General features: G+C 38.8%; 1 protein-coding gene across 1 annotated transcript in view; it reads left to right on the plus strand.

Annotated features, from left to right (window-relative positions):
* NELL1 (neural EGFL like 1) overlaps positions 1-20,704 on the plus strand; it is a 286,566-nt gene that overhangs the window by 178,763 nt on the left and 87,099 nt on the right. Inside the window, exon 14 of the mRNA XM_042882675.1 lies at positions 212-334. Coding sequence (XP_042738609.1) covers positions 212-334 — 123 coding nt within the window. The remainder of the gene's footprint in view (positions 1-211; positions 335-20,704) is intronic.

Consider the following 20,704-nt stretch of genomic DNA (forward strand, 5'->3'; position numbering starts at 1 on the left):
CCTCACTGATTCTTTTTTCCTGTTTTTGAACCTAAAAAATCACCATGCAGATGTTGTTGAATCCTGTAATGAAAGCACACCCGTCACTGACTGCCAGACCAAACTCCCAGTAATCAGCTGCTGTGGCACCCTTCTTATTCCACTTGGTTTTAAGATGCCACATCTTCAAGCTGAAAAGCTCACTATCTCCTGTTCTTTTTTTCCCTTGTAGAGCATGATGAGTGTGGCAGTGGGCAGCACAGCTGTGATGAGAATGCAATCTGTACCAACACTGTCAGGGGACATAGCTGCACTTGCAAACCTGGATATGTGGGGAATGGGACCATCTGCCGAGGTAAGTCTGCTATTCTAGAAGCATTGTAAAAGTGGCATACTCTATTAATATTTTCTGACAGTCACCCACATTCTGTTAGCTTGTGATGATGGCTGGATTCTGTCAATAATTCACTGTGAGATTCATCATATGGCAACTGGAATGCACATAGAGATGATGGGAATTGACTTGTGCACAGCTTTTCAGCAAGGAGTTATTTCTGGAATGCTAGGAGTAAAGGACTTTTACTGTCATTGTATACTGTCATTTGAGTTAGGTATCTTTCTGATTTTAAGTGATATTAGCTGTTTATTAATGTCACGTCTAGTCTTTAAATATTAATCAGATGCCTTTTAAATTAGGATAATCATCTCTTCTAATATATTGCTGCACTTTGTCTACTCTCACATCAGAGTAGGGCTTTTTTTTTTGTTGTTCTTTACATTTGAACACTTATTTTGAAGCTTTCTCTCTTATGTTAGCAAGAAATATCTGGAGTTGGCTATGCTTTCTATGAAGTAGGTCAGCTTTTTAGAAAGGTTTTTTATTTCTGTGGAGGACAAGCAATGGTGTATTTAAAGGCAGGGGTGTGACTCTGTTAACCAGTTGGCTTGGTGAGGGCTCTGTCATGGAGGTACTACTCAGTTCTACCTCTTATGTATTTATGAATTGTCTTGTTGCATAAAAAGCTGTTTTTGCCTTGCCTGGGGTTGCACAATTTCTGACTTTCTAAACTAAATTGCAATAATTGAAAACTAACTTATTTTTTTGAAATGATAGCTATTGAAATTGACAAAGTAGTCTGTTGTGGACTTCCAAGGAATTCTTTAAAGAAGTAGGACTGATATCATTCTTGCTACAAGCTAAAGTTCTTCACTAAGATTGGCCTGTTGGCCTCAGAATTAGCATATACCATCTGATTGCTTTTTGACTTGACTTTTTTTGAGATTGCTCATCTGCACAAAGGATAATGCTATATTCAATACCGAAGGATGTTTTGCAGTGTTTTAAGAAGCATTACAGAAACAATACGAAAACGGTGGCCAAGTTAAACCTCCTGTTTTTGTTGAAGTTCAGGAGGTGATACTGGGGAGATGCTGTACTAGATTACAGTGAATGTAAATTATGGCATAGACAAAGAGTTTCATGGAAGTCTCTGTGAATAGCCTGGCTGTGTTTCACTGTTTTTGTTGTTGTTGTTGTTGTTGTTTTTCTGATGTTAATACAATGTAAATCTTTAATGGTATTTCTTTGAAGCAGGAATGCTTGGAGTAGCTCACAAACCATCTTTTCACACTGATGATCTTTGGGCACCTAGTACTGGGTTAAAAGTACTGGCCAAAAACTCTAACTCTCATTGCATGTTTATTAGTCCAGTAACATTCAAGTAACTAAATATTCTAGTAATGAGATTACACTTGAGAAATGCAGAGATGTTTTCATCCTCAAAATTTGTTGAAAGCTGAGTTGTGGTTATTTAAAATGCCTTGAATTGCACAGGTGAAGGTACTTAGGGTTACTTGTTTGAGATAAATGTACATGGAAATAGAGAAAACAAAGTGATTCTTACATTCTGACTATGAAGCATGAACTGAGGGGAAAGTGGAGATGGTAGGAAAGCATCTTGCACTCTAATAATTACTGTATTCACTAGGGCTGAGAATTATCATTTGCTACATGGAATAGCCATTACTGCAAGGCAGATGATACTAGAATGTTGCAGTGTGTTAGCAAATAGTGCAGCGTGCCACGTCAAGAAGTGGTCTGAGTTTCTCAGCCTGTGGTTCTGTGGTCACTTGAGGTTTTTACAATTTGGGTAGCTAAATGGAGAGGCATTCACATTTTACACATTAATGGTAACATGTAATTTGGCTTAAAAAAAAAAAAAAAAAGGCAGAAAAAGCAGAATTATTATCAGTTTCCAGACACACTGGTTGACTTACAGTTCTACACTTGGCACAGGAAAAAAGTTGTACACTTGTCAGGACAACTATCCATAACTTAGGTTGTCTTTTAGCAATTTTGGAGCTTCATCTTCAGGCAGCGTAAATTGAAAAAGAAGTATATGTAAGCCAAGGTAATAAGTTTGATATAATACCATCTGAAGCTGACAAACCTTCTCCTTGAGTCACCTACAAGTGTTTTATATTTACATGTTATAGATGTTTGCATGCACAAAACATTTGTCTCAACTCCTACTGAAGTAACGTCTCTCCAGTTCTGTAAGAAATCTTATTAATATTGTCCATAAGTAGAAAAATAATTTTATGATCAGAGAGCAATACTGACTTTTGTCTGATTGTACAATATACTTCAACCTTATCTTTGCAATGTCATAAATTCAGAGTAACGTTGCTTTTTTACTTTAGTGACAAATGCTGTGATTACATCTTTGTAAGAAAACAAATACCAGTAGGTCTGTTTTAGAAATTGTGTGAGCATTTAAATGAAATTGCATAGTGAAATACTGATAAATACAGTGAAGTTATTTTGGCGGGCAAGTTAGTGATATCTGCACTTTTTGTGGAAAGTATGGAGAAATAAAAAGGACAGAAGTAATCTGAATATTAATATGGTTGTTGTTTAGAAATAAAAACAAAAAGACGTGAGGAGTGAAGCAGAAATTTTTCAAAAAATAATTGCATAACCAGGAATGCCATCTTTCTTACACATTTCATGTGTAAGAATTTTTTTGCTTTTCTGTGAATGTGGTAGACTAGACTGCATAATTAAGGACTGTATTATGTCACAGTAGGTGTGGAAACTATCATGAAGAAAAGCAGTGAAAAAGGCACGGTCCAAGACCAAATGCTCTTTTTCATTAAAATAGATACAATTATAGTTTAAATGACATAAAAATTAAAAAAAAAAAATAGAGGTGAGTGTAAGAAAATCTTCATAAATACACAGGTACCAAAAGATAGGCAGTGAGACTGTATATAAGAATAAGGACAAACAGAACTTATTTATTTCCTATGGATGTAGATATTTTCTCTATTTTCCTGTAAGAAATAGGCTTTAGTTCCTCAGAAAGATACTGAAATTTTGGGGATAGGTCATAAAAAGAGTGAGCTTGAGTTGAGATGAAATGACAAGAGACTATGATGCTGTACCGTCATGGTACAGCAAATTTGACAGAGTGCTGGACCCAGAATAAAAAAGGATTTATATCTTATTTTGCAAAAAATGCAAAGTAAAATAAGAAAGTCTTTTTTAGAAGAAGCTATGACATTAAAGGCAGAGAATAGTGGTAAAACCAGTTGAATGGAGTATTTGTCTAAGCGGAAGCTGAAACTGTGGTCCTACAGGTTACTAGATGAGTAGATGAGATGTACTGCTGTCTGAAGTCATAGAAAGAGGCAAAGGTATACTGAAACATCATCAGATTTCCCAAAATAATTGATGATATTTACAGACATCAAACCACAAATAAGCGCTGCAGATTCTGCTTGAGTTGTAGATCAGCTTTTGCAACTTGAGCAAAATATGAGTCAGCATCAATGCTGTGTTACAATTGGATGTTTTCTTGTTTCATGCAAAGAGTCCTAGAAGTAGTGTATGATCCTTGTCCTAAAGTTTGTTTTGAAAGGTAACTTCTGCCATAGAACTGTAGCTGTGGCCCTTTTTAAAATACTCAGGTGGTGAAACAGGAGACTTTCGTCTGCAATGTAGGCAAGATGTGTTGGCTACTCCTTTTTTTGTATATCCCATTTGTGCAGAGCAACCAAAAGTGTAACACTTAACCAAGGATGAATATTTTTCATTTTATTTCTGTGTTTTACTTGTATAGTCTGCCTAACAGGTTTATGTGGTGCACTATTAATACCTCATTTGATGGTTTCTACTGAGACGTAGATTTATTACAATGATTAAATGAGGTGGATTTAGTTACAGTCATAAACATTAATGCAAGTGTGTGCAAAATGACTAATACCTGTCACATCAGGTATTGTGACATAAAAATCAAAACAGTGTTTGTTCTAATTAGTTTCCATGTTGTAGAATCGCTTATTTCTGAGAGTATGAAATAGGATTTTTTTTTTTTTCCTGCAGCGTTTCTCAGAAAACTCTTGGGGTTTGCAACTCAGTGTATGGTGGAGTCTTAAAGAAGGCAGCTGTAATTTTAAAGTGAGATAGCTTCTGTTTTTCTGGTTAAATCTTAAAGTCCAGCTTAGTGTCTTAATTGTACTGCCATTCTTCATATATATTTACCTTGAAAACTGTGTTTTATAGTGTGGTTGTTACTTAAGGACTTACTGGTCACCTTATGAACATCTTACTGGGACTCTGGTATGGAAAAATGTCCAGATTTTGAATGAATGCTGTTTTCTTTTCTAAGGCAATGGGAATAATGACATGGAGTCTTTATTCATAATACATTCAAAGCATTTGCTGATGACTAGAGTAAATCAGAGGCTTGAAAATTAATTTTGTCAGATGTGAATCAGTAATTAGGACTATTTTTCACTGTCTTGATCACAAATTGCAATTGTATGGGCATGTCCTTTTTTAACAAATGGCAGTCTGAGAGTTGTCCTTCATTGCAGTTTTCTCCTTTTTTTTTTCCATGCAGGAATTTTTTTTAGTAAAGTAATTCTTAGCCTGAAGTATACTTAATAACCTGAAATAAGTGCAGGTGAAAGAAACTGTATATCTTCCAGTGTGTAGATGTTGTATTGGCAGTGTAGTAAATAGACAACTAAAAACAAATTCTCATCCCTTGTTACGAAAAATACTGAAGAATAATGAGAGCTGAAGAAAAAAACACTAGTCTTATTGGTTATTCCTATGCTGCATTCTCTACTTCTTTTTTTTTTGCGTCCCTCTTACATTGACATCAGCAATACTGAGATTAAATGCCAGCAATGTGAGACTGTTCAGTATGCTTATATCATTTTGTAAAAGCATATCTGATCACTCTGAGACATCTAACTACCACACTAGATTTGGATGTTCTGTGTGTGTGTGTGTGTTTGTCTGTTGGATGTGGACTTGAAAGCCTTTGTGGAGTGCTGGAATGTGTTAGGAATTATGTGAAGTTGAGCACAGTAGTGGAATGGAGTGAAAAAATCATTCCCCTCAGCCTCTGATTTCTGTGGTTGTAAGGCTTTGAGTCGTTGATATAGCTTATAATTTCTTTAATTGCTGTTTTGTTGTAAAATATGCAAGTTGTGTGAAAGAATGTAATAATTTGGACTTGTTTGGAGATTTTGATCCTGTTCTTCACCGTATTGAGCTTTGCATAGTTGTTTCTACCTAGCACCTAGTGAATAAATTGCTGCAAAAGCAAATAGATGCATTCACATCCATATTTTGGTGTTACTTGGCATATGCAAGGTACCATAGAAAGTATAAGAACCTGAATTGTCATACTTGTGGTTGAAACATTCCAGACAGAACTGATTTAATGGTTTAAAAAGAATACACAAAAAGATACATAACAAGATCAGAATTCTTGTAGATTATTCATTCTAAAAGTAGCTCAGCTGGACTCAGAGTCAAAACAATACGATTCAAGCTACAATATTTCTTATATTCCTAAATTCACTTTCATAAAAGTGAACAAAATTGAATTTTCAGTGTAAGAATCTTTATGGCTTTGTTCATGATGATGCAGTTGTCAATGTGTTATATTTCTTATGGTTGCTCTGTTGGTGAATTAGTTTTGAAGTTATATAAACACGGTGCTTTAGCCACATTCTGTTTGTTACTTCAGTTCTAATGTTGTTGCTTTGCCTTTCCAATGTAAGGATTTAAAACAATATTGATGAAATTATGATTAAGACTAATTTTCTCTTTTCCTTAAAACATCATCATCTAGATTTTGTTGTGTGAAATGTTGAAATTCAGATGTAATTATATTTATATGAAGAGCTAAGCTATAGATATTTACCATTTTACAGACCAACATTGCAGCCTTTCCAAGGGCAAAATATTTCCTGCTGATGAGATCCTGTTCTGTGTGGGAGACTGTTCAAGATGATTTAGAATGCACATCAGTTATGGAAATAGACCATTTAAAAACCATGATTAATGTGTCCTGTCAGAGTTCAGATCCTGATCTCTCTGCTGTCACGGATTGTCTCGCTGCTGTAGATTTACAGCCTGTGTAAAAAGAGTGTAACACTGATTTATGTTTGCTGAGTAAGTGGTCCAGTCCAGAGCAGCTATAGTTATCTGTATAAATGCCTTAGTTATATGCAAGTGAAATAAGGTTTATTTGCTTGCATGTACATCTAAAGGCCTCAGCAGAGACCCACGCTTGAGTATTTGTGAGTGTTTCTCGGTTTACATCATAAAAAGGAGATTCTCCTTTGGACTCACTTGCTTCCTGTCTCCAGTTGCTTTAGTTAATGTTGATTCACTCTAAGATCAACATCCTGTATATCACATGCAAAATAATTGAAGCTAATTACAGAAGTTAATGGCATTGTTTCCTGTGAATTCTTGGGCACTAAACTGGGTTGTATAGGAATGTTGTTTTGCAAGATACTCTTGTTAGGTCCTTTTCACATCCTCATTTTGTCCTCTGCCTTTTAAGATGATCCAGGAGTGACTTGCAAATTCAGTATTTGTGTTAAATAATATTAAGACAGTTTTTGATGTTACCAGGTTGACAGTTTCTCTTTCAATTTTTTAAAGTTCAAAATGAACTTTGGATGTGGGATATGGGTTTCTATTCATGTTGGCGGATGTGGCAGCTCACTTCCCTCTGCAGCTCCATTCTCTCAGTGTTTCCCAGCTGTACTTTCCTTCTGTGTCTTTGTCCTCTATTGCCTTCTGCCTTACTCTGGCTGCTGCATGGCTGTGAAATGTGGTGAATTTTCTCATGTGCTGGAAGAACATTCGACGGGTGTGATAAATGTTTGCAAACTGAGATGATTTGGCCAAATTTGGTTGGATTTTCACAGTTGTGTGGAGCTTACAAGAATGCTTGTAGAGTTTCAGAGGAGCAAAAGCTGCATCCCTCAAATCTCTGCGTTAGAATAAGAGCCAGGGGCAAGGGAGAATTGCAACCCTCCTCAACTACCTACTAGTTTTGGAGACTGCATTTTATTTCTTGAATACTGGGAATGGCAAAACTGTGTAGGCTGTTTGATGGTGTAATTTGCATATTTCAACCCCAAAAGATTCTCCAGTTTGCAGCTTTTTCACAGTGGTGCTGGTGTTTCAGCCTCTGCAACATGCTGACAGGTTGAGGCACCCCTGTGTGTGTGTAGAGTTCTTATCTGAAGTGTGCAACAATAAAAATAATAAATGCTGCTCTGCTAAGTGAGCGTATGCTAAGTACAAGACTAATGGCAAACTTTAACAGTATACTGTGGATGTTACCTGAAAGAAATGATGCAGTGAAAAAGAATCTTTTTGGAACCTATTGAAAAAAACACAAAAGGTGCTTTGAAGATTGCATCATCAAAATGAGTTATTGGGTGAATTCGGTACATGAAATACAAGAAGAATGTGAATTAAAATGGCTTAGAACGCATTGAGTGCAGAGAGAATTAGAAGTTAAGGTAAACCAAGAAGAAGTGGGAATTGAAGGGGTCTCACTTTTCAACATGATTTAAAATCCAGTCATCCAAGAGTGGAAATGAGCAATTCATATATCACAGAAATGAGGAGGGTTTTTTTTTTTAAAAGTTATTCCTGAAGGGGCAGAGCTGTGTGACTTATGTTATTATTGTGCTAATAAATACTCGAGCATTCTAGCGTGTCACCTTGATGGTACTTGCAGTTTTCTCTCTATTTTCAGATGTGCACCTAAAAATGGGAATTGTCAGGCTGGTTTTTTGAAGCTAAACTTCAGAATGGCCTGTTTGTTTGATGGCTACATGATACACAGGCAAATCAAGTAGGGCTTGAAATTTTAAGATGATGTAAACTTTGCAAATCTACCTTTGTTGTTTAAAAAAGTAAAAGCAATACCAGTCCATACCTTTGTGCACATCCATCTTATCCATCCTTCTCCATAGCCTGTTAATTATGTTTTAGCCCCAAGGGTATAAAGCGTATGTGCCTCACATAGGTTACAGGATGCCTTTCCTGCCACTGATGAGCAGACGAGATGGCTGTTCTCAGCCATTACATGTAGTATTAATATGTATCCACCCATTACCTTCAGCACGTAATTTCAGTCTCCAGTGGCTTCACAAACGAGCTGCTGTGAGCAGAAAGCCCTTGGATGGAATAAAATGGCAGTTGGGTGTGGAGCTGCAAGGGTGCTTGCAGAGTTTAAATAGGCAATATCCATTCCCTTGCATTAATTATAATGGTTTATGGATGCTCATTAATAGGCCACTTTTATTACTACAACACATGGTTGTACTGCTTTCCTGACACCTATTATTTCCTCCCTCCGAACAGAACAAAGGAAACAATAGTCCTCTGACATTGCCATGACACACGTTATTTCCAAGAAAAGATTGAAGTAATCAAATCAGTCCTGCATGCGCAGAGCTCTTTTCCCTTAGCCTTGGGAGAGAGGCAAGTGAGAAAATTCTTAATGTGGTAATTTTAGACCTGACTGGGCAAGGTATGTGCCTAACTAAAAGTAAGTGATTGACTCCACTGAGACTACTTACATCAGTAGGCACTTAGGTTTTTGGTTTCATGCGGAATATGCTTTGCTGTGTTTGTATCACAGAGGCTCGGATAAACACAGACAATAAGCATTCATCTTTTGCTGTGGGTACCAAGAGGAGGTTGAATTTTCTGTATCCAGAGACAGGATAGCTGAACAGCTGAACCTGCCTACTGCTTGTCCTTGAACCCTCAGCAAGGCAGTGAGCTGCTAGGTCAACTTAGTCCTAGCGGTGCTTCAAGATTCTTCAGAATTATGTTGTAGAAATAATCAATGCATTTCTGTAGGAAGCAAGCAGGCAGCATAAAGTCATGAGATAACAAGACTTAGAGATTACTTTTCAGTGACATCCCAGAGAAGTTGTTGGAGCCAAAGTAAAAATGAGTGGGAATCTGTAAGTGGTTGCTAATGGTTATTGGTCAAGTGGTTTTTGAGTGCTCCATTATTTATTTATTCTTTTACTCCTATAAAAGCAGTGAAATTTAGAAATAGTTCAGGTGGTAAGGTCTGATCTGCTGAATATATGCATTCACTGCATTAAATGTTTATCAGGTAAAAGAAAAAGAGGCAAAAGAGTGCGTGCACACAGCATAGGTAAGAGACAGGCAATAGATATCTTATGACTTCATGCTTGTACAGGGAGCTGTGCATCCTTGCATAGCCTGGGCTGGGCTTGGACAAGAGGCTCTTGTTGGAAGTCAGTGCTTTCTGTGGGACTTTGGCTCTTGGGCATGAGGACAGCAGAGCTGGGAATAGGTCACAGACTGAGGCAGCTTGATTTCTGCTCGTAGCTGGTGACATCTAGTTCCATGCCAAAGGTTTACTCCTTGTCTCAAGGCTTCTGTGCAAAGTACAGGTGCCTGGTGTCTCTAACAGGTAGACTGGTGAAAACAACTGAGGAAAAGTGCTGAATGGTGTTTCTAAACCAATTTTTTTAAACGTGACACCACATGGTATGGGACATCACTTGGCCAGCCTGGGCCAGCTGTCCCTGCCAGCTCCTTCTGTACCCCCTAGCTTCTTGCTGGCAGGGAAGCACAGGAAGCAGAAAAGTCTTTGGCTCTGTGCAAGCACTGCTCTGCGATGACTGAAACGTTGGTGTGTTTTCACCACTATTTTCATCAAAAATCCAAAGCACGGCATCATACAAGCCTCTGTGAGGAAAATGAACTCTCTGCCATGCAAAACCATGATAGTGTTCTACTGGAATTTTGACCATGTTGCTTTTGAATGCTTTCAAGGATCTTTTCCAGTTTGTTTTTTATGTATTATTCCTGTTCTGTTTGTCTGAATGTCTACTGGGAGGACTGCACATAGAATACAGTAAGTTACACCCAGTGCATGAAATCTACTGCATGGCAACTAATTTCACTAACTAATACTGATAAAAGTAGATGTTAGAAATTTGCAAGCAGTGTCTCTTTGTGCTGAGTGCTTAAAACTGAAGATTGCACTTTAAACAGAAGCATGATATACCCCTGGAAGTATAATGTCAGGTATTTTTATGATGTGTTTATGAGCCCTGAACTGTGTTTTTGTATAGGCTCAAAAGTTTTTATGTTGCTGTATTCCAGCAGTCACTGAAAAAATATGCTGGCCTCCAATATAAATAAACTGCTGTAGAAGGCAGCTGAGCTCAAAGTTAGCAAACCTGGCATATATTGTATTTGCTTCTGAAAATAGTTAGCTAATTTTATTTAAACCTTTATGTTCTTTTCGACACTGCAACCCTGATAAACCCTGTAAGCCATGTCTCCTGGGTCACACTGGACAGGTTCAGTCTGGCTCCCATCTGTTCTAGGCAGACATCCTTGACATGTGTTAATGAGGTTATGTGTAAGAGTACAGGCAGTCTGTTCTTGCCATGAACATTATGCTTGGTAGATGATATTTTGAGCTGTTACCTGAGCTTAAGCTGTTACTTCCTATGTGTAGGTATTCTGAGAAGAAACATCTTCATCAGGAATTTGTTCATACCATTTATGGTGTGTCTCATTCGTGAGCAACAGCAGAAACTGGAACACAAGACTAATGCAAGGAAGAACTTCTTTCCTGTTGGAGTGATGGAGCACTGGAACAGGCTGTGCAGAGAGGTTGTGGAGTCTCCTTCTAAGGAGACAGTCAAGACTCATCTGGATGCCTACCTGTGCACCCTGCTGTAGCGTACCTGCTAAGGGGTTGGACTCAGTTATCTCTTGAGGCCCCTTCCAACCCCCACAATTCAATGATTTAAAGAGTTAATGCACTTTGCTGACTCTTGTTTATTTCGAACACCCTGCAACGCTGAAATTCTCCGTTGAACTGATTGCCCTGCTGTCATAGGTTGTGTTTGTGTATCTCATATTGGTGACTTATTGCCAAAGCAATATTTATTTTCATGTATCTGAGCCATGTGTGCACTCCTGTCATCCCCAGACTGCACTATGAGGATTAGAATACTTCTAATTTAAGGGAAATTATTTTAACCCTACAGCTGGTAACACACCAATTTAAAAAATGTGCAGTAGATAGAAGGTGCAGAAGTTTGTATCTATGCAGATAGTTTCTCACATTTATGTGGACAGTGACATTTGTTCATGAGGACTGTTGAGCACACATTCAGATGCTTTAATGCAGCCTTTTCAGCATGTGCAGTGATAGATGGCTGCCAATGTAGAAAAAGCAGAAAAACAAGCAAGTTTTCTGGCAGTAAGTGGAAGCTTTGATGCAATTATATTGCGAATCTGCTTGCAGTTAGACCAAGAGCATCTCCACAGTGGGCAGTGGAGTGTGGCTCCGTATCATTGCCAGCTCCAGTTGTGCCGTGATGGCCAGAGCAGACAAAGGCCCTAGGTGCAGAGAATCACAGAATCATAGGGGTTGGAAGGGACCTCCAGAGATCATCGAGTCCAACCCCCCTGCCAAAGCAGGTTCCCTACACCAGGTCGCACAGGTCGGCATCCAGGCAGGTCTTGAACATCTCCAGAGAAGGAGACTCCACCACCTCCCTGGGCAGCCTGTTCCAGTGCTCCGTCACCTCACTGTAAAGAAGTTCTTGTGCACATTTGTGCAGAACTTCCTGTGCTGCAGTTTCTGGCCGTTTCCCCTTGTCCTGTTTCCACACACTGCTGAAAACAGCCTGGCCTCACCGCTCTGCCCCCCACACCTCAGATATTTATAGACCTGGATCATGTCCCCTCTCAGTCTTCTCTTCTCAAGACTAAACAGACCCAGTTCACTCAGCCGTTCTTCATAGGGGAGATGCTCCAGGCCCTTTCACCATCATTAGGTATTTCTCATTAAACTATAATAATTTGAGAAGTCTTCTAGTAACTTGGGTGAGACTTTCTTAGGTATGATAATTATATTGGTGATAGATGGTATTACAATATTTTTTTTGCTGGCAGCTTACTTGCTTTTCAATAGCAATGTCAACTAGTATGAACACTGTGTCATGATCAATGTCAATAACATGAAATTTCTTTTTATTGCATTATTTAAAGTATGTATGAAAGTTACTGTTAGGTATAAAACAACATGGCCTTCTAAAACAGTGTAGATTTCTGAAGTTTGAGCCAACACAAAGCTTAACATCTTTTTTTTTTTTGGCTTGGAAAATAAAGAAGTGGATACTTGAGGGGTTCAAATCTGATCCTCAGCAATGAGAGATCATATGTGTAAGTATCAGCTGTGCATTCAAATGATGCTGGAAGAAGCATTTCTGCAGTGTAACTGCAGTATTCTTGTGATGTTGAATTGTGGCTGGGCTGCCAAAATATGGCTTGATTGGAAATATGTTTCTTCAAAAGTGTTTGTTAGAAGCGAGGGTTGTTGTTGCTAAATGAATTATAGGAAATTCAAATACGTTTTGGTGCAAAACAGTAATATTTTCTTGAGTTGGCCAATTACTTTAAAAGGAATGAGAATTATGTAATTCACAAATCAAAAGTTGACTCTAGCTACTTTTGAGGTGATTTAATCACCTTATTTAATCATTGCATAATTAAATAAGTACTGAGATCAGTTTTTAAGATGTAGAGTAGTTGTGTGTGATTTTGACAACAGTTACTTAGACTTTGGGATGAGGTAAAATAATGATGATTTAGTAATATTTGTTTTGTCTGGAGCATTTGCAATGCTGTATGATGTACTGATAAGATGGAATTTCTCCGTTAGGAGAGATTTTCTGAAGCTGCCCCCAGCTTTGTGTGCAGTTCCCTGCAGTTGTGGCGGACAGATGAGGGCTTGCTGAATGCTGGCTGTGAGTTGCCTTTGCCTTGAAGTCAGCCTTTCTCGTGTGGTTCCTTCACTTACGGATCAGGTAGGCTGTGCATTCCTGTAGCATGCTGCTGACTTGTTCGAGGAGAGCCCTGTGTGCTTTCATCTGATGTGATCAATATTGACTTGACAAATGCACAGAGGGTGGCAGAAGGGAAGTCAAGTGAGTTCAGTAGCTGTGCAAAACATGCGGAAGCCTCATCCATGTTCTGTTCAGCACATGTGCTCATCGAGTCAGTCAGATCAGTCAGGTCAAAACTGCCTCCTCTCCTCTTCAGGAGTCTTAACTTTACCCTGTTGTCACTGCCTTTGTACACAGAGAAAATTGAGAGTGTATTTTGTGAACGTTATTGTCAGTGTCTTAGAACACAAGTTAATAAGGGCAGGGAAACATGTCTATTACTAACATCTGCCACTGCCTGGCAAGAAACTGGACAAGAAACTGGACTGGCAAGAAACAAGACAAGAACCCAAGAAGCAACATATGTAATTGCTTGTATCCCTTCTTGTCTCATCTTTTCCTTTCTGATTGTAATGATGTCGCCAGTGGACATCCTCTGTTTAGTCTTTGGGGTTTTCAGATAGCTTTTGATTTTTTTTCTTTCATATCTTCCTAACGTCCAAATTGCTGCTGTTGTTGCCCATGAGGCTCTGCTGAAAGGGCAGGACCTGTGGCTTGTGCTGGGGGTCTCCCTTATATTGGTTCATACAGCACACTGAGATATAGTGCAGAGGCTTTAGGTTAGCTCTTCCCTGGGATGCAGCACCTTAACTGCATTTGTTTTCCACTAGCTTCAATAAAGGAGTATATTAAGGTCACTTTTTTTCCTGAATCTCCCAGCTGGCAGCATAAAAAGTTGCTTTACTACCAGGGCAGCATTTCTTCTGCTGTCATGTGGTTCTGGGGATTAGTCTTCCTTTTTACCTGATCGGGCAGAAGGATGCCTCTGTATATTGGAGTTATTGATTCTGAAAATACATGCTGTGAAACTGAATGAATAGTAAAATATTGAATTGATAGGAAGAAATGGCCCTTCGGAGTTTTTTAGGTTGCCATTTAGCAAGAGAAATATTTCCCAAATTCAGCAAACCATCACAGACCAAACATACAATTATTTTAAACAGATTTTTTTTTTTGCTAGTTTATTTAGTGTGAATGAATTCTAGACTGACAGTCCTAAAGTCAGAAGTCTTCAACTCAATCTGTATGTTGGGTGATGCAGACAATCAGAACAGAGTACCATTACCAAGCAAGGGAAGAACTATAAACTCCAGGAGGTTTGGTCTGTAATGACTGGCAGCAAACTGGCAAAATAAGTTATTTTTATTAGGTTTTGTTACTTGGGTGCCACTAAAAGCATTACTTTGTTTTACAATCTGTATGTCTTTATACTGTATCTTTGTCTTTATGTTTGTTCTTTGTCTTTTGGTTCCTCTTCCTAAGTAAGATAACTTGTAAATTTTCTAGTTGAAACTTGCATTTCTAATTTCTTTTCCACAAAACAGTGTTTCACAGAATGTCAATTTTACGTATTTCAAGAAAGATATTTTTTTCTTACGCTGATCATTTATTTTCCAACATTAAAAGCATCTCTAACTTTGAACTTTAAGTAGGAATACAAGGGTGTACAGCTTGTACAGGGAGAAAATGTTTAAGTTCCAATTTGGTTTTGGGGGCAGCTATGCGTTGGGGCGGAAGTGAAAGAAGGGAGTGGAAATTGCCAGAGGTATTTGCTGACTGGGTGATGATTAATGATAGGAGATGATGAAACTTACTTAGAGTTTCTGATCTGGAACAGATTAGAGTTAATTATGTCTGAAATTGGAGTTTTTTTACACTTTTTCTTTTAATTAAAACATGAATTTAAAGAAGAAAAACTTCTAAATCTTACAGTCTGAGCAAACAAAAAGTGAAAAGAAAGTATGCTATTTGTGTTATGCCATGCATGTATTGAAAGTGTTAGAAACTGAGGAAGATGGAAAGAAGGAGGACTTAAGTATCTGTAAGAGCTGTCAGAAATGCAATTAATTATTACAGTGTACAGAGGCAGGTTCCTTGGCAAAGCACCAGCTGATAACCTCCGATCCACTGAAGAATCACAGAATCATCTAGAGTGGGAAAGACTTTCAGTACCACCAAACTCAAACATCAATTTGACCTAGTGAGTCTCATCACTACAAAATGTCCCTTGATGCCTCATCAGGGATGGGGATTCCACCACTTCCCTGGGCGGCCCATTCCAATGCTTGACCACTTTCTCCACAAGGAAACTCTTTACAGTATCCAACCTGAACCTCACTGGTGCAAGTTGAGACTGGTGCAACTTGAGGCCTTTGTCTTGCATCCTACTGCTCGTAGCCTTAGAAAAGAGACTGAATACTTCCTTGTTGCAGTTTCTTTCCAGGTAGTTGTAGGATGATGAGGTCTCCCTTCTGTGTCTTCTTCTCCGAACTGAACAGCCCAAATTCCCTCCTCATAAGTAGTGGTTAATCCTATTCTGTGCTGTCACTGTGTGACAGTCTGCTGCTGATTGTCCTATTTTGGTATGAGATGTAAATAGCAAAGATCCAATAGTGAGAGCACTTAGAATCATGCAAATGCAATCTCTGAGTTTCCAGGGGAAATTCTAGTTGCTGTTCAGTGTGATGAGCTCCAGAGATCCATATCTCAGCAGTGGGTAAGACAATACCTCCCCTAGGTTTTTGCAGCATGCTTTCAGGTTTAGGAGTGTTACTGAGTAATATGCTATCTGAGATAAAGCATGCAAATTAAAAACAAAAAGGATAAAGTGATGTAGCGTACTTATGCTGATGAAGCTACTACTAAGTTTACTGTAATTAGTCCCAATAAAAGAGTAAAGGAATAAAAATGATACCTACTACAGCATAAACTTTAGCTATCACTTTCTGAGTTACTTTTTACATTTTAATCTGTCCTGAAAGGGAATGATACATGACTGAGACGTAGCTGACGGAGGTGATAAATGCTGACCATTTCAGCAATTCTCTTCGTCTTGACAGCTCTACTCACTCATCTGCAGCAAGTGGACCGCTGGGATATATCTCCCTGGGGTTTGTTCTGTAGCAGGACTTCTCTGTCATCTGGTGCTTTTATTTTACATTTTGAGAGACTGTATTTCTTCCTCCTTGGAGCCTGGATAGAAAAGCACAAATATAGTAGCTTCTCACATAAACCAAATTCAACTGACCTTAACTTCAGGCAGTGGAAGTTGTACGTTTAGCACAGGTCAGGGCTTTGTGCCGAACATAGGTTCTAATGTGACTTTAATTCACCAGAAAAACCCAGACACAAGGCATGAAGTGGAGTGTAAATATTTTAGCTGTATTCATGTTCCCTGTGGGATGGAACAGGTGGCTGTGAAGCATGGGGGAGTCAAGCAAATGCAAGCTATAAGCAGTTGTGAGAAATGACTGCCCTGCCGTGGGGTTGAATGTGGAGAGAGCTGTGCTGTACTGGGCCAAACTGTTAAGCAGTGATGCTCTAATGAATTCTAGGGATCTCTGCTCTACTACTGAAATGTCTACACTATTATTTTGGTGATATCCCTCTCCCTGGGGTCATGAAATTCTATTCTTATTTGCAAGTACCTAGGAGCAACTTACATACTCCATAGAGATCCATAGAGACAATAAATATGCTGATAAAACATGCTGGGTGAAATGCCTTTTGAACTGCAACGCTCTACATGTTATGGGAACGTGGTGAAAGAAAATGAATGCAGGAGAACAAAAATAAGATTCTTCTGGATGACAGTGAATTGGTAGTTTTGTTCTGTTCATTCTCTCTCAGGGTTTGGCATAGGCATGGGCAAATCTGCTTGTGGATGTCTGGAGAGCAGGGCAGGCACGTGGAAGCAAGCTTATTGTCTGGAAAAAGAGGCACTGAAAAAGTGAAAACAGTATTGAAAAATAAGTAGAGCCAAGATTGTGAATTCTGGGTTTTAGGAATGATGACATAGCTGCAACTGTAAGAACTGATGCTTCCTGTATTGTCGTTGTTTAAATCACATGGTTGAGTATCACAGGATGGCCTGCAGTCCATAATGTTGAAGTGGAAGAGAGAAAAAAACCCATTTGTGAATTTATGGCTGTGACATGATTATAGTGTACAGTGGTTTCTATTTCTGCCTGCTTTATATTTTGGTCCTGGGAACTACAGAAAATGGAGCTAGAGAATCTTTTTAAACCAGAGATCTGCAATCATTTAAACATCTTCGGAGATCCAGGTTTAGGTTCAAATTCCTTCTTATCTTTTTTTTTCAGTGCAGAATGTTTTCATGCCATCCAATTCTCGCACACCTAAACGGGAGATAATTAATAATTGCTTGCATTAGATAACAAAATTGTCTGTTGAGCTTTAAAGCTGGTAGAAAAGCTTACAAATGGCAATGGCAGCACCACTTGCTGTAATGCAACAGATGGTTCTGGATCATTGTATCCCACAGGGACTGAAGTGAGTTACAGCAAGGTTAAAACTTTGTCCTTTGTGATGTGCATAATTCACCACTTTCTTGTAATAATATCTCTCTAGAGAATTGACTCCCATTTGTAGCATCTGAGTCTTGAACATGTTTATGGATCTCCTCTCTTTCTCTTTATCCCAGTCTGACTTTTTGATAATAAAGCCATAGCTTATATGAGGACATTGTCAATTAATTAATTAGTCCAATGAGCATAAAGATCTAGTAGCTATATTTACAGAGCAGCAAAGAGTAGCTGTTTTGTATTGCCTTTTTTCTTGATTACAAGTCCTTCTCAGTCTGTTGGAAAGCAAGTTCTTTAAGGTTGAACTATCCCTTTTCTCCATGGTATTTGCAATACCAGTTTTGCTTTGCAATGCTTGTTTTGCATGGGCATCCATTATGATGGTTTTACATGTTGCTAGCTGTGTTCACTGAGGATTATAAAATCCAATGAATTGAATGTTTGTTAGATTTCTCTATGAGCAATTTTTTGCCTAGGAATTTACTTAGATATTGCTGCATGCTGATACTCACGGATTGGAAAGATTGATTTTTGAAAGACTAGCAGGTTTTTTTTTGTGGTGGTAAATAGCATATGGAATAGAAAAGAATGGCAGACTTCTGTTGTCTATTGGAAGCATGACAGTAATCTTAAAAAGCAAACTCTGTTGACAAATGATGCTATAGAAAGGAAACTTTGTACTCAGTTGGCTCCCTCATTACTGCATCTTCTACATCAAATAAATGAGTGCGGAGAGCTTTGTTTTGAAAGCTCAACTCTCCTGGACTTTGAGGACTTGCAAAATCAAAGTGTATTGTTTTTTGCAATGTTTATGGCTGCCCTATATAAATCTCTTTACATTTGCCATTGAAAAGACACTCATGCTGTGTATCTGCTGCTTACATTTAGCGGTCTGTTTCCAACAAGGTTTTACAACACCTTGGTTTCTGAGATACTGCTACTGTGTCTTTGGGTGAAGTTCTTTATTGTACATAGAAAGATCTTTGAGCATAGTCTTTTGAGGTGCGTGAAACTGCTTACCTTTATAGGCTTAAGTAGTTTCTGAATGCAAAGTACTTGTTGGAAATGTTGATGCTTCTAAGTACGAAAGCAGAGGGTGTTTCTTTCAGCATGGTTACCTGTATCGCAGCCTCTAGGGGCCTTATTCAATCCTGTGAAATTCAGGAGGTCATTTCTGTAGGTTTAGCGAGGATGGATCTCGGTCTGTTGCAGGGAGTTGCTCAATTACAGGGTGGCATTGAAAGCATGGTGTGCAAGCTGTTTAATAGCATTGTAGATCACCATTCAAAATACAAGAAGTGCCTCATTAGTCTTAACAATTAGCATATTAATGATGACTTTTGGGGTTTCTGTGAAGACTTTCACCCCAAGTTCTCCTCCAGGAAGAATTATATGACGTTGTGGATTAGAGCAATTATCCACTTGAAATGCTGTAATAACCTAAGAACTCTTAGGCGCTGATTAGAGGGAATTTTTTTTTTTTTTTGCATGACTGGGGCTTCTCAGTCTAAAGTAACATAGAAAGTGTGCTGGTGTTGGTCTCATAGTCAACTGGGAGATGTACCTGAGCTGCTGCTGCGGTGCAACTGAAAGAAAGGTCAAGTGTTTTTCCTAGATACAAAGAAGCTTTGATATCATAGTACAAGAAATCTTGCAAGACCTCATTGGCCATATTCTGTATATTTCTGTTGTGTCTGTTCCCAGAAGATGGTTTTAAACTGGAAACATGTTTGTGAGAATGGAGAAGCGCTCTGATAATATGGATTAAGAGAGAGTGACTTTTTTTAACCTTGCTAAGCAGAGCTTGCAGGGTATTGTTACCATGTACAAATTCAGAGAAAGGTGAATATCAAGGAAGACAAAATTTTGAAGGACGCTACGGAAACGAGAACAAGTGATATTAAATACTTAAGAGTAAAATCAGCTTGTAAATTAGAAGGTTTCTGACCACTTAAGGAGTATAAGAGAATTTTTCTAGTGAATGATTCCACATACAGTTATTTCAGTGATGAATCTGAGAAGCAATTAGCCTTGAGATTTGAGGGGGCAGAGATGGGCTGGAAGGATTTGGTTATTTCATACGCTTGCATCATTTGCAGCTGGAGCAACACTTCGGAGCAAAACTTCAGTAGATCAAGTTCTTTTGTTAAGGAGGAGGTGCAAAATGACAAGTGTTTTTCAAGTGAACTGTGCTGTTCTAAAAGGTTGAAGAGACCGAGTAAATATGTGGTTTGCATTTTGACAAAAGGATTAAAAAAGAAAAAAATCTGCAGGTCTGTAACAAATCATAGAATCATAGAATGGCTTGGGTTGGAAGGGACCTTTAAGATCATCCCTGTTATAGGCAGGGACACCTCCCTCTAGACCAGGCTGCTCCCTGCACCATCTAGTCTGGCCTTGAATGCCTCTGTGGAGAAGGCTTCCACAACCCCTCAGGGCAACCTGTTCCAATGTCTCACCAAGCTCACAGTGAAGAATTTCTTCCTAATATCTAGTCAAAATGTGCTCTTTTCCAGTTTAAAGCCATTTCCTCTTGTCCTGTTGCTACATGACCTTAGAAAAAGTCCCTCTCCAGCTTTCCTGAAGGCCCCATTCAGGTAGTGGAAGGCTGCTATATGGTTCCCCAGTAGCCCTCTTTTCTCTCAGTTTGTCCTCGTAAGGGAGGTGTTCCAGACCCTTCTGGTGATCTTCTTGGCCCTCCTCTGGACCTGCTCCCAACAGCTCAGTGCCCTTCTTGTGTTGTGGGCCCCAGTACTCGACGCAGTACTCTAGATGGGATCTCATGAGAGCAGAGTAGAAGCGCGGAATCACCTCCCTTGACCAGCTGGTGACGTTTCTCTTGATGCAACCCAGGACACTGTTGGCTTTCTGGACTGCAAGCGCATGTTGCTGGCTCATGTTGAGTCTTTCATCAATAGACACTCCCAGATCCTTCTCCTCAGGTAAGAAATCTAACCTTACAGTTAAATGCGTTGAACCAAAATGATAATGCAACTATTTGAGAAAAGCAGAGATAGGAATACTTGTCTGTTATTTCAGACTGAAAC

This window comes from Lagopus leucura, unplaced genomic scaffold, assembly GCF_019238085.1.
Source record: "Lagopus leucura isolate 7727_CA_CO unplaced genomic scaffold, USGS_WTPT01 Super-Scaffold_100035, whole genome shotgun sequence".
NCBI lineage: Eukaryota > Metazoa > Chordata > Aves > Galliformes > Phasianidae > Lagopus > Lagopus leucura.